The 13,556-nt window shown below is 38.0% G+C and overlaps 1 protein-coding gene across 4 annotated transcripts; it reads right to left on the reverse strand.

Annotated features, from left to right (window-relative positions):
• Positions 1 to 973: 973 nt before the first annotated feature.
• Positions 974 to 2,817, reverse strand: LOC145047841 (reticulon-like protein B12). Of its 4 annotated transcripts, none has more exons than XM_078996205.1 (5): positions 2,627 to 2,817; positions 2,460 to 2,536; positions 1,726 to 1,900; positions 1,406 to 1,617; positions 974 to 1,299 (listed from the first exon to the last, which is right to left on the reverse strand). In XM_078996205.1, exons 2-5 carry the CDS (start codon positions 2,527 to 2,529, stop codon positions 1,130 to 1,132), a joined length of 627 nt encoding a protein of 208 aa, XP_078852331.1. In that variant the 5' UTR covers positions 2,530 to 2,536; positions 2,627 to 2,817; the 3' UTR covers positions 974 to 1,129. The 4 variants fall into 4 exon arrangements, with proteins under 4 accessions (XP_078852331.1, XP_078852329.1, XP_078852332.1 ...); XM_078996203.1 differs by having other exon boundaries at positions 1,726 to 1,906; positions 2,627 to 2,816; XM_078996206.1 differs by lacking the exon at positions 2,627 to 2,817 and having other exon boundaries at positions 2,460 to 2,620.
• Between the last annotated feature and the right edge of the window lie 10,739 nt (positions 2,818 to 13,556).

Genomic DNA, 13,556 nt, shown 5'->3' on the forward strand with positions numbered 1-13,556 from the left:
TTGCATCGAAGCAAAAGTAGGGAAAAGATTTTGTTGAAGGTAAGGTGGGTTGTGAAATTGCAGTGATTGTGAAGCTGGATTGAAAGCAACACCTTGGTATAAGATTTGTAGTGATCCTTGAGACGATAAAAGGTTGAAATAATTTTTTCATAACCCGCAAATCCGAGAGACGATATTGTTTTTGGTTGTGTGTTTGGGTTTGATGATGGAGGGGGTTGTTTTGGGTTTTGATCCATTTTATAAAAATATGGAGAAAGTAGGTGTATAAGATAGAGAGAGAATGAAAGAAATGTTTAAAAAATGGGTTAAAATTAGTATTTATAAAGATAAAAAAGTATTTTTATTTATTTATTTTTTAATTTAAGTTTTGACCGTTTGCAAACGGTCGACTAATTACAACGTTCAAATTTCACCCGTTTTAATCCATCGTAACGACCATGAGTGATGCCATAACGAGAAGGGGGAGGGGACAGTGTTCCCCGTTACAACGGCGTTATGGCCGTCCACGTGAGCCCATACCAAGTAATTTTGGACTCATACCGCCTTGTCTATAAACTCTAATACAAGACATAAAACCATAGACGGGTCCCATCTTCCATGGGCCCTTATCAAATGCTTTATTTTTCATCTTCTTCAAAGATAAACATGAAAATTTGTAAATTGCCTTATTGACCCACAAAAAGAAAAGGCTTTTCTTTCTGAATTTGGATCGGTGTAGAAAATTAAAAAAAAAAAAACGCATGAAAAGGGCCCTTCAACTCAGGATGATGGCTAGCCATTATTAAAATACGCGGTAAGACCGTTTTTATAAAAAGCAAAAGCAATTAACTTCAACTTCACTCTCACCACCCATATGAGATAGAATTTGGTGTCTATATAATATTATTATTAACATAAATACCACAAATAATAATAATAAAATTTGTCTCTAATTCAGTAAAGACAGGTTCGCTCATTGTTTACTTACATAAAATTGAGAAAAAAAAATATATTTAACCCAATAAAATATTATAATCATTCATTTCTCAACTTGTATTTCACAACACCTTGACATCAATTCACCAAAACCTCCATCTCCATACAAGAAGACCATCACAAATATAACACAAAAAGAATATAAAGAATTTTATCAACTGAGTTTATTCTTCTCCAAAATCCACTTCCTTACTTTCTTTACACATTCCTCATCAAATCTTATATACAACTCCTTCAACTTCAAATTTCCCTTCACTAAAACTGAGTCAACATGTTCTTCATATCTCTCATATGAAACCGGAACAATAAGAGCAACAAAAACACCTGTCATGAAACAACATAACAACTTAAATAATCTATCTTTATGAATATATATGGATGTTTTTTTTACTTAATGAGAAAAAAAAAATAGAAAGAAAAAAAGTCTTACTTGTGTAGCACAATGTTCGGAAATCAGTTAGATTTCCAATAGTTGAGATGATAAATAAATACGCAGCAACTTTAACAAACATTTTAGGGTCTTTTCCAAGTGCAATATCATGGGATACAGATAACACTCTGTTTATTTGTTCACGAATCAAAGCTGCAGCTTCATTTGTTGTTTCTTCTGACAGCTGTAAGTATGGTATTGGTGGTGTAGGTCTGTTTGTCATCGTGTTTGAAAAAGATTTAAAAAATGTTTATAATTTACCCTTTAAAATAAAATTGAAGTATAATGATCATGAAGATAAGGGATGAAATCTATGTTACCTGTTGAGAATTTGTGCTGATTTGGCCCAAAGGAAAAGAATGAGAAGTAGGAGTAAGAGAACATTGGAGACGTATGATAAGAATGTGTAATCGGATCTTTCAAACATCATCCAAGAAGCTAAAGTTACTATGAATATTCCCATCGTCACATTTGTATGCCTCCATAGAATCACATCTGCAACTGATCAATGCATATAATAAGACTTCGAATACTTTCGAAAATACACATCCAAACACCCTTCTAGGAACTTGCATCAATTACGAATTTGAATTTTGTATCTTGAGAACTAAAGCATACCCAGAATCAAGATCAAAATGACATAAAGATTCAAGACAACAGAGCTGATCGTATCTTGAATTGTGATCAAAACAAGATCTTGATTAATGATAATCATTACCCATGAATGGAATTTTGATAAGATAAGTTTGTACATTGAGAACAATTGAGATTAAGGCCTCTTCTAATTTTGCTCTACCTTTAACTACGAAAGATATACAGATTGTTTTGAATTTTTCAAGTCGAGCTAAAATCAGTAGTTATCATATTTCACTTTGACGCAAAAATTGAAGTTGAAAGCAAGTTAGAAGTCAAATTGTACACTTCTATCGGGAACCAAGAACATTGTTCAAGATAAAAATGAGATCCTGACCCATCAATCACAGAAACCCAGGAATTCAAATCCGATATGCGATAAGAATTAAAAAAAAGAAGGTTTGAAATCAGAAAGACTTACAAAGTCCGCCTCCGAGAGCCTGATGAACACTTGTTTGCCTATTGAACAACAATCGATCTGATGAACTCATTAAGATTCTGCAGAGCAATCAAAGATCTCAAAGTAAATCCTACAGGGGATTGATATGATTTCGAAAAAGGGAAAAAACTGTAAAGGACTGCGTTCACCTTTCTGATAGTATTGTATTGCAATTAGAGTGTTAGGGTAGTGGTGGGTGAAATTTGTGGGGTTTGAGAGTTGTAAGATTACAGCCTAAAAGATCAAAAAGCAAAAATGGGTCTCTGGTTTGGCTTTTCTTTCTATAAAATGATGAGAGAGAGATATAAAAGTCATTCTTCCCGTCAGTATACACATAACAATACACAGGGACGGTGAAGACGTTCCTACCAATTTCCCGTGAGGCCGAGTAGGACCCACAGACCCAATAAAATAATTTAAATATGGGTTAAATACTTAAATTCTATGTAGTTAATACTAAGGCCTATATACAACAACATTATACTTCGGAATCCCATAAAATGGATTAGATATAAATGTGAATAGTTGTCTCAATTGATGGTAAAATGTATACTCTGGTGACATATGTAAAAAGAGAAATTAAATATATTTTTATTTTTTATTTTTAATTATCTTTCTGTCTATATGAAATTAGACAATTGTTATATTTTGATAAATTAATTTGTGTATCGTCATTTCAAATAGAAACGGAGATAACTATGAAGAAAAGTACGATCATATTTAATTTCTCATGTAAAAACGGAGACTTTAAATGAGAAACAATTAAAGAGTAAACGAGCAACAATCAAAGAGTAAATTAAAGTGAACGTTAAAATAAATAATGAATAATAAGTTGACATGAGCAGTAAAACATATAAATGAATAAATCAAAATACAAACTTATGAGGATGAATCATGTATCAAAATAAAGATTACAAAACACAACATACAATACGAAACGAATATGCTACTTATGTACCCTCATAGACATAAAATGCATTTACCGTGATAGATGTAAAATGACTATTATAATTTTGTTGGGTTTTTTTCAAAAACATTTTTGTTGTTTTTTTTTTTTTGGAACGGTGGAATTAAAAACTAACAAAAAACTAGAAAAAAACCATTACAACAAATGTAGAGCTAAACTTGGGTTATATAACCAAGAAACTCAAGAAACATTATTTTTTCTATGCCTATTAAAAAACGTCATATGAACAATATAATAAAAACAACCAATTTTTTAGGTGTAGTCATGCCAAAGACAGTGAAATCCTTAAATTCCAAATGGTTCAAAAAGTTGTAGACACCGTTGCATCAAAAACCTTACGTTGCTCATACTATGAAACCGGACATCCGATCGAATAACAATACGACCCAAGCCTCTCTCTCGTGTGCGACTTAACAAGAACTTCCCAAATAAAAACCACAAGCATTACCAAGCACCAAACAAAGGCAAAATGTCACAACCACCACTACTTTGAACTCTCTAGATTTGGAACGACAACAATGGAGGGTACTCCAGAGTTCCTTCTGGAGATGTAATCCACCTTTGTGCTGCTATGATGTATCCTTCCTCTTGGAGATGAAACTTGCATGGACAAACTCTTATGTCATTGTCTTTTTGTCGTCTTTAAGAACCCCTCCTACCCTGGTCAATAGAAACCATAATACCGGAAGCCTTACATAAGTAACTATAGCTGTGCGAAAAGCGTTTCACATGGCTCCCTTTGTCGGGAAGCTTTCTTCATACGTATAACCATCACATTGCAACCACCACTTTACTCGGTCTATGTTTTTTTGTATGAGTCACAGGGAGCTTCTCACTTACCGAATCAATTCATTGATACATCTCTTAAGGGCTGTTTATTTGCCTCTTATTGCCTATTAATAAGAGGTAACTCTAAATCTGTCTGATTCATAGCGTTTGTTTATCCCTTACTTTTACCTATTTGTTGACGTATGGTACATTGGCGTGAACCAAATAACAAGACTTGACCACCAGCTTGTCTGACGCCCTCCTGGCCCTCATTTGCCAGCTCTGTCTAGCGCCCGCACCCCAGCCTCGTCGGGCGTGGGCGCTCGCCAGGTGACACCAGGAGGCCTTACCAGCTGGCCTGAACTGGATGGGTCTAAGGCCTAACCTAATCTCCCTTTGAACTAATTCTAAAAGGAAAACACATAACTGCCCTTCTGACCTAATGGTCCCCTGTAAATAGAACATGTCCTCTACCTTTTGGAGGCATCTCCTCTCTCCTAGAAAAAACCCTAGAGTCCTATTTTCTTTCTCAACCTTGACACAACCGCCATGGCTAAACATATAACCCACACACGAAAATGGTTCTCTCCGACGAGGAGAAACCCATCCATCATCTTCACCGATCTAACTTGCTCGTCGGAGCTTGCTTCCCGGGCTTCTTCCTCATATCAACTCTAACAATCTATTTTGGTTCTTGCTAGGTGCCAAGTCAAGAATACACAGACGACATTGGACCCGGATCTCCGTCCCGGATCATTCATGGGACCAATAACGAACAACTATTGTCTCTTGGTCTCAACATCAATTTCACCTATGATTTGTTCAGATATGTTGTTCTTCGCCTCATATCCCCTCAGATTCATTCATTTGAACTGTTATTTGATCAGATCCGTTCGGTTCCCGCCAAGATCTGTTCAAATCTATTTCCAAACATTCGGATCTCTAGATATGCTTCGTTTCCTCCCTTGAATCTCTAGATCTGATCCGTTTCTTGTTCATTTGAACATTGTCCAAGCTAGCAAATATCTCTTCAGTTCCATTTTCGTTCATGCTTTGGCGGGTTTATCAACAAGATGGGAAGAAAAATAAGTTTCTACAAGCTTTTACCCAGTCTTTGTTCACATTTTATCCAATAATTTGAGCAGGACATGAGTTTTATAAGTCCCCACACTATTTTCAGTTTATATGAGCAACAAAATCCATTTTCAGCAAATCAAAACGTTTTTCAAACATAAGAAAAGTCTCTCAGACCTCAAAGATCTATTCCATTTTTGCACAGATATCCATATCAACTTCATCATTTTCGCTCAGATAACAATATCTATTTTGTTTTTGTTAATTTGAACATCTCTGAAGCTTGCAAAAATGATTTTAGATCGATTTTTGTTTATATTTTGGCGTTTTGTTTAAAAATATGAGAATGAATAAAAGTTTTATGAATTTTTATCCCTTTATCAGTTCATATTACAAAGAAAATCCATTTTAGTTGGTGATTTTCGATGTAAAACTTCATTCTTTGAAGTTAGTATTTGTATACACAACTGTAAATCTTGTATATATATCATGAAACTCAACAAAACCCTAAGAACCATGCTCATATTTACCATTTGTTAAGGTATGGCCCATACCTCAAGATCTGGAGCGATAACCTTGTATGGCGACCTCCGTGCGCTCTACTGACGGCCTCTGGGCGCTCAACTAATGACCCATGAAGGCCTGGCCCAGCTCCTTGCTAGCTGGTCCTGAACTGGATGGGTCCAAGGTTGTCCAGAATGCTTACTAATGCGAAATGGATATGACGTCCGAGACAGAGGCAAGTACAAAATGAAGAATAGTTTCGTGATGTAGTGTATGTCCCTGTTTTAATTATTCTTGTCGTTTTACTTGATGTAACTTTACATAGGACTAAGTCTTTTTGTCAAAATGGATAATCAGAGTGTCAGGAGTTATACTTTTATCCAGTGCTTTGTATACATCTTAGTATGTACGTTGTATCTCCTTTTCCTATATAAGGAGTGTTTAATGACAAGAATATATGACATATTGTTGCTCCAAAGATAGTTATATTCACATTTACTTTACTTGCACCTTTCTCTCTAATCGAACTCTTTCAAACATTCTACTTGTTCATTTATTTCCTTTACCTTGATTACACTCATAGTTCCATATTTAATACTTGAAGTACTTTGTTGATTCACATCTTCAGTCTCGACTGGTCTTGCCATACTTGACTAGAACACTTAATCAGAAGCAGACATTGATCTTAAGCATTAACTCAAGGTTTGAATTTTCAAACCTTGTCCCTACGCAATCAGATCCCTGTTCTCACAATTGGTATAAGAGCTTGAGTGGTTGTCCTTTGAATCCATAATAACATATTATAGTTGATTCGAGATTACCTTGGTATTTCAATCATTTATGTGTTCAGGATAAAAGTTCTTCAATATATCGCTTTTGCTCAATATGTCTTAACTTCAATGGTTGCTTCTAATTCTCAACAAATGTACTCAATGCAAATAGCAAACAACGTGGGTTGCACTACTCGTGCGCCAATGCTAGTTGTTGAAGAGTATGATCATTGGAAAGTCAGAATGGAAAGATTTTTACTTGGTAAAGAAAAAGGTGAAGCTATCTAGAGATCCGTTAAAGAAGGTCCACACGTCCCAGTTCGAACAATTGTTAGAGATGTTGTTGCAACTCTCACGGGACAAGATGAACAACATCAGACACCTCTCACTGCTGGTGACATCGAAAAGCTGCCTACAGACCAAGTTGCCTTTTCATAAATGGTGTTTGGTGTTCCACCTTCTCTCTTTGAGCACATTAAACTGTGTAAATCTGCTAAAGAGATTTAGGACACACTTCAATACCTGTTCGAGGGATCAGAGAACATGAAGGATAAGCATCTTACCTCTATTGTTAACGGGTTCAATACCTTCACTACAACTCCTGGCAAATCTATTGCCTCAGCTTCAAATAGATACTGAATCATTGTCAACAACATGACAACTCATGGAATAGTCCGAACCCCACTTGAATACAACCTCAAGTTCATTAACAGTATCAGAAAGGGCTGGGGAAATGTGAAATCATGTCTTCAGTGTAATGGATTCTTGAAAAAGATGAAGCTCTACCAACTGTTCGATGAGTTTCAAGGTCACGAATTGCACAAACTCTACGAGAACTCATAAGAGGTCTATTAGCTCTTGTTAGTTCATATGATCCTCGGATTCCAAACCCTACTGTCTCGAACCCCTTCACTGTTGTTGTTCCATATATCCCACATGCTCAACTCTCACCTCCAACCATACCAACTACTACCAACAACAACTATCAATTAAACGGTGGCCTTAACCCTAAAGATATGAACTCCGAACACTGTTTCTAACAATAGTTTGCTTTGCTTTCCATGAAATACAATTATCCTTTTAGCAACCCATATCACAACCGTTTCCAGGCTCCTCACCAAACTAACCCTTAACCATTCAAAAAACCTTCAGAAAACCCACCAGCTTACAAACCTAACATCCCCACACCAAATCATACCCCAGAATATTCACAAACTCTGATGTCTGACAAACCCAAGATTGTATGTCACAAATGTGGTCATGTGAACCACTTTGCCAAAGATTGTTTAGCCGAAGTCCCACATAAACCAAAGATCAAGGACTCTGCTTACTATACACATTGAGCTAAAGAATTGGCAGAGAGTGAAAAAGCCTTTGTTACCACTATATCAAGAGATATGAAAGGGTATTGGTCTTCTGGAGATGATGATGACATAAGTACTGGTAGAAACATGTGTCTAGAGGCTAGACAAACAATTTAAAGTGATGATGGTTAATGGTCATCTGGATCGGAGGAAGATTATGGTGATGTTGAACCCAACTACTGCTATATGGCTACCAACGATCCATTTGGCAGAAACATCGTTCAACAGGTAAAATTTATGATTACTGATAATAATTTTGATTTATCTCTCTGTGAACCTTATCTAACTCAAATCCAATCAGATATGAACATCATTTACAAATCCTATTAGTCAACCATAGAAGCCAGTAAAAAGAAGGAAAGTGAATTAAGTCATCTTAGGTTACGTTTCGAGGATAAGAAGTTGAAAATAGAGTCTTTACAATGAGAGCTTGTAATGTCACAAGATGAACGTATCATTCTTAAAGACAAATGTGAAATCACTTATTCTGAAAGAAATGTTTTAATTGTTGACAACTAACGTCCTAATGCTAAAATAGATGCTCTGCATAATTCCATTGACATTCTTAAAGCAAATGAACGGATGACTCATAATTTTCGTCATCCTTGGTCAAAAGCTCCTAGTCTTGGAAGAGAGTTTCCAAAACCTATTGCTCATCCCTTGAAGGACTTGCAAAACCTAACTTTTATGGGAGACATTCCGAACATCAAACATTCGGACACCCCTGTCTTACCTTTGTCACCTCTTCCTGATACTTATGACTAATTTGCATTACTGATTCCTGAGTTTCAGCCTATAGTTGTCAAGTGTCCCGATTCCACACCTTTTCCGCCTCTGAAAAACCTGGACTTGAAACAGACCTCGAAGTCCCACTCTAGCATTCTAAGCATTGTTGTTCGAACTCCGAACCACAGTCCTCCTGAAAATTGTGTTGTTGAAGAAATCATTCCGGAGACAACTGAACCTGATACTTCTGAGTTTTTTTGGGCATTGTTAGATAGTGACGTTGATAATTCATCTAATTCATGTGATTATGATCCACAAGTGGTCTCTAAAACCAAAATTGTACCAATCAAACATGTGTTTGACAACCCCTATGTTGGCCAAACTTCCAAGTCTTCTTTCAACTCCAAAAAGAAACCCATGTTGAATAGGAAAGATGTTGTTGATCCTAAGGTAGAAGCCAAAAATGCTCTCAAAAATGAAATTAAGTCGAGATAAAATTCAAGATTCCTTGAGAACTCCAAAAAGAGTGTATCTTGGATTGCCATTCCACCAACTAGGAGTCATAGCACCTTCGCACCCACTACGATTCTCAAAAGGCCTTCTAATCCTTCCAATCAGATAGAACATAAGCAAGTTGTCAGTCCTACCTCGAAAAAGCCCATTGTCGATACTCAATCTGTCAGAACTAACTCTCCTCAAACTGTTTCATCTATTTTTATAGCCAAATCTGATGGTACAGTTTTCAAACCACAACATCTTTCAAAACCAAATGTATCATCAACCAAATAATAAGTTTTTAAGAAAACATATTCACAAAAATCTTCAAAACAAAATCTTGTATGGAAAGTAAAAAATCTCAAAAATGAAACTGCAACTCCGAGAGACACAATGATTACCACTGTTGCGGAAGCTGCTAGTCTGAGAAAGGTTGTTCCGAACCATCATGTCATTGAGTATGATTATTGGATAGATGAAAGAACCATGACTTTCTCTTTGTTTCCAAACAAATCTCAAAACAAACCTTCCAAAACATCTGTTGCTCAAATGTCACAACCAAAGTCCAAAACTCGTGCCTTTGTCCCAAAACCTAACTCAGAGCCTAAAATCTCCACAACTAACTAAATTTGCAGGCACTTAGTGCTTCAGAGCAAGAAACGATATGATATATTGATAGTGCTTTCTCTATGCACATGACGGGGCATAAGGAATTTTTGCAAGATGTCAAACTTTAACCAAATGTTGGCTACGTGACGTATGACAATAACTCCAACTCTCAGATCAGAGGTTATGGCATCCTTACAAATGGAAACTTCTCTATTTCAAACGTGGCATATGTGGCCGATTTAAAGCATAATTTGATAAGTGTGGCTCAACTCACTAATGTTGTAACACATGTTCCTGGTATTACCTGATTTAGTTAATTTCAGGGTTTTTGGTGCATCGACTCGGCGAGTTGAGAGTTCAACTCATCAAGTAGGGGCATTAATCATGGGCACGAATCGGGACCAACTCAGTGAGTCGGAAGGCCCGACTCGACGAGTTTGAGCTGTAAAGAGAAAAACCTAATTTTGGGGTTTTCCCCTATATAAAGATCATTAACCGCTCTTGTAGCCTCCCCTAGCACCTTAGCACCCTATAGAAAGTGGTTTGTGATTGTAAACACCCTTGAGTGAGAGTAAGAGCCTTGTGAGCATTTTTGGAGGATTTATGGAGGTTGACGGAGAAGGAAACAGGAGAGGAGCAATAGATCAAGCTTCTACATCGTTATCATTATACGGTAAAAAGTCGTGACCCTGACCTCTAGTTGTCTAGATCTCCTTATTGGAAGTAAATGACCAATTTTGGAAGGAAAAATGGAGTCAAGCTTGGATCTGGACTTATGGTCCTAGATCTGGACCTCTTTAGGTCCCCAGTAGCATAAAGTTGCTCCCTTTATGTAGTTCAGTCATTCCTATGCATAAGAACCTTGTTTGAAGTCTAGTTTTTTTAGCTTTGGAGGACCATGCATGCACTTAAAGTTTGTAACTTTATGTGGTATCTTCATTGGGAGAAGTTGGATCCAAAGTTTGGGACCTTAGATCCCTCTAGAAAAACCGAACTTTAGGATGACTGAAGCAACTTGACGAGTTGAGTAGGGTTACTTATTTTCACTTTAGAGTTTATGGGTGGCATGAGTTTCCGGTCAGGAGTTTACGGTTGAGAGTTTGTGGCCGCAAACATTAGGGAACTCGATGAGTTACTTAAGTGACTCGGCGAGTTAATGAGTAATTCAAGGACTCGACGAGTGGTTGGCTATACTCGATGAGTTGAGGTCAACATGGACTATTGACCTTGACTTTGGCCAGGGTTGACCTGAGAGTATTTATGGGATGGTGTTAAGTTAATCACTTGTTGATTATAGGCAGTTAAGAAGGAACAACGTGTGGGATATATTTGACTTCAACTTTCTCGTTTAGTCTTCAAGAGGTGAGTCTTCTCACTATACCATTGGGTCTAAGGCACCGAGGTCGACCTATTTTGTGATAGTTGGTATGCTCGTTGTGTAGAGATGTGTGACATGAATATGTGGTTATATGTGGTAGAGATAGCCTTTATGGCTATGGTAGAGATAACTTTATAACTAACAATAGAGAGCTTTTATGGCTAACGGTAGAGATAACTTTTATAGCTAACGATAGAGATAGCCTTTATGCCTAATGGTAGAGATAGCTTTACAACTAAGATGATATGTGATATGTGGTAGAGGAAACCTTTATAGTTGTTATATATGTGTTATGTGGCTTGTGTGTTGGGGTATGCTCTAGGGAACTCACTAAGTGTTAACTTACAGTTTGTGGATTTGTTTCAGGTACATCGGAGCCCAAGGGCAAGGGCAAAGCTTGATTGCGCGGCGTGCACTCTCTCGAGCGTTTTTCACGGGTCACTTTGATGTTTGGCATAAAAGTTGTATTTGACTTATGTTTTGAAAACAATTATGAGTGGATTTTATTAATATTGGAATTGTGTTTGTTATTTTAAAATGAAATTTTTCTTTGTACAAACTGGGTCATTACAAGTTGGTATTAGAGCCTTGGTTTAAGGGATTTGAGCACAGTTTCGGGTGTGTCAGGACTCAAACTAAGGAAATGGTAACATTGTTTTCAAATATAAAATGGAAAAGCTTTTAAAGAAAGGAAAAAGATGAGAGTGCAACGCGCATGATCAACCGAGCCAAGTAAGTGGTTTCCCCAATGTGTTAGCCATGCTATATTGATACTTGAGCCTTGTTGATTATATGGAATTGCTATGAGTATGCTTTTAAACTTGTATATGGTTAGGAGCTTATAGCCTCATAATGATTGATTTGACCTTATTTCCTATTCCTTGTTTGGTTGTGGACATAGGGTAGAATCTTTTATTCCAAATCATATTTGATCCTTTTTTGTGTACAATTTGCATGCATAAAGGCAACCTGTTATGATTGGTTTGATTAAAATGAGTAGAGCAAATCTTAGGACAACCTGAGATTTGATATATACGTTAGTTTGTGGGATATGGTTTAGTTTTGGAACAAATTGAAGTTATCAAGTAGAACATTGGGGAAAGGTACAAGTAGGTTGGAAGGTAGTATTGGGCCCGTACTAGTGAAAGCACAGGACCTGCACTCGAACCAATGTTAGATTTGTCAGTTTCAAGGATGAACAGTGTGGGAAGATCACATATATGGAGATCCTGATCATTATGATTTATGACATTTCAATCCAACATGGTGGTGACATGATTTGGAGCAGGAGGATCAGGATCAGGATCTGGACCCGGGGCGGGATCAGGCGACACTACCGGAGACATTGATGAGAGGCTGCACGAACTTATTGCAACCGAGGTTACCAAGGGAATCCTTGACGCTACCCCAATTATTTATGGGACGGTCAAGGAGGGTATGATGGAGGTTACGGAGGATAGACTTAGGGCATTAAGGGCGGAGATTGTTGCTGGTCAGGTTGTGGCATGAACTCCCTCACTTCGGGAGTTCAAGGCGTGCGGTGCGCCATAGTTTTTTGGGGACCGGGACCCCATCGTTAGCCAACTCTAGGTGGCGGATATCGAGAACTCCCAACGCATGAGTTCTTTCCCGAATGTGGAAAAGGTGGGATTTGCTTCTTGCATACTGAGAGATAGGTTATGAGATTGGTGGGTGAGGTTACTAGCTAGATGGGAGCAGCCGGTGTGGCTGAGATGACATGGGCCGAGTTTGTTCGACGATTTGAATTGGAGTTTGCACCAGCCATCGAGGTGCAACAACTTGTGAGAGAGTTTCATGCCCTGCAGTAGACCACCGAGACTGTGGCGGAGATCACCGCCAAGTTTCGAGAATGAGCTTTGTTGATCCCTCAGTACGCTACTGATGAGGACATGCGGAGGACAATATATCATTCCATGTTGAGGGATTATATCCAGGATTTGTGAGCTTTATAGGGTGCAAAACCCTGAATGAGATGGTAGAGAAGGCCCGGGAACGGGAAACGGAGTTGGACTTCCGCATGAAGCGGAAGCCTGAGCAGGCCCAAGCAGCAGTAGGTCAGGCTATGAAGCTTAATACCTTCGATACTTCCATCAAGGGTCAGTAAGGTCGGGGTCGGTGTGCCAAATGCATTAGGGTGCACAATAGAGCTTGTTGTGCTACATGCTCGGGATGCTATGCATGTGGTCAGCAGGGGCACTTGAGCAGAGACTGCCCCCATGAAGAGCTTGATTTGTTTTCATTGCAACCAGATCATCCATAAGTGGGTCAATTGTCCAAGATTTCAAGGGGGGGGGGGGGTGGAGCAGTGGTGGCGCCTGTGCCCGCTACATTGAGGATTACCAATGGCCGCTTTTGCCAAGGCGGATGTTCCAACGGTGAAGAGTCGCGCTTTTAGGCATGTCA

Source organism: Lactuca saligna, chromosome 5 (genome assembly GCF_052625555.1).
Source record: "Lactuca saligna cultivar CGN05327 chromosome 5, ASM5262555v1, whole genome shotgun sequence".
Classification (NCBI taxonomy): domain Eukaryota; kingdom Viridiplantae; phylum Streptophyta; class Magnoliopsida; order Asterales; family Asteraceae; genus Lactuca; species Lactuca saligna.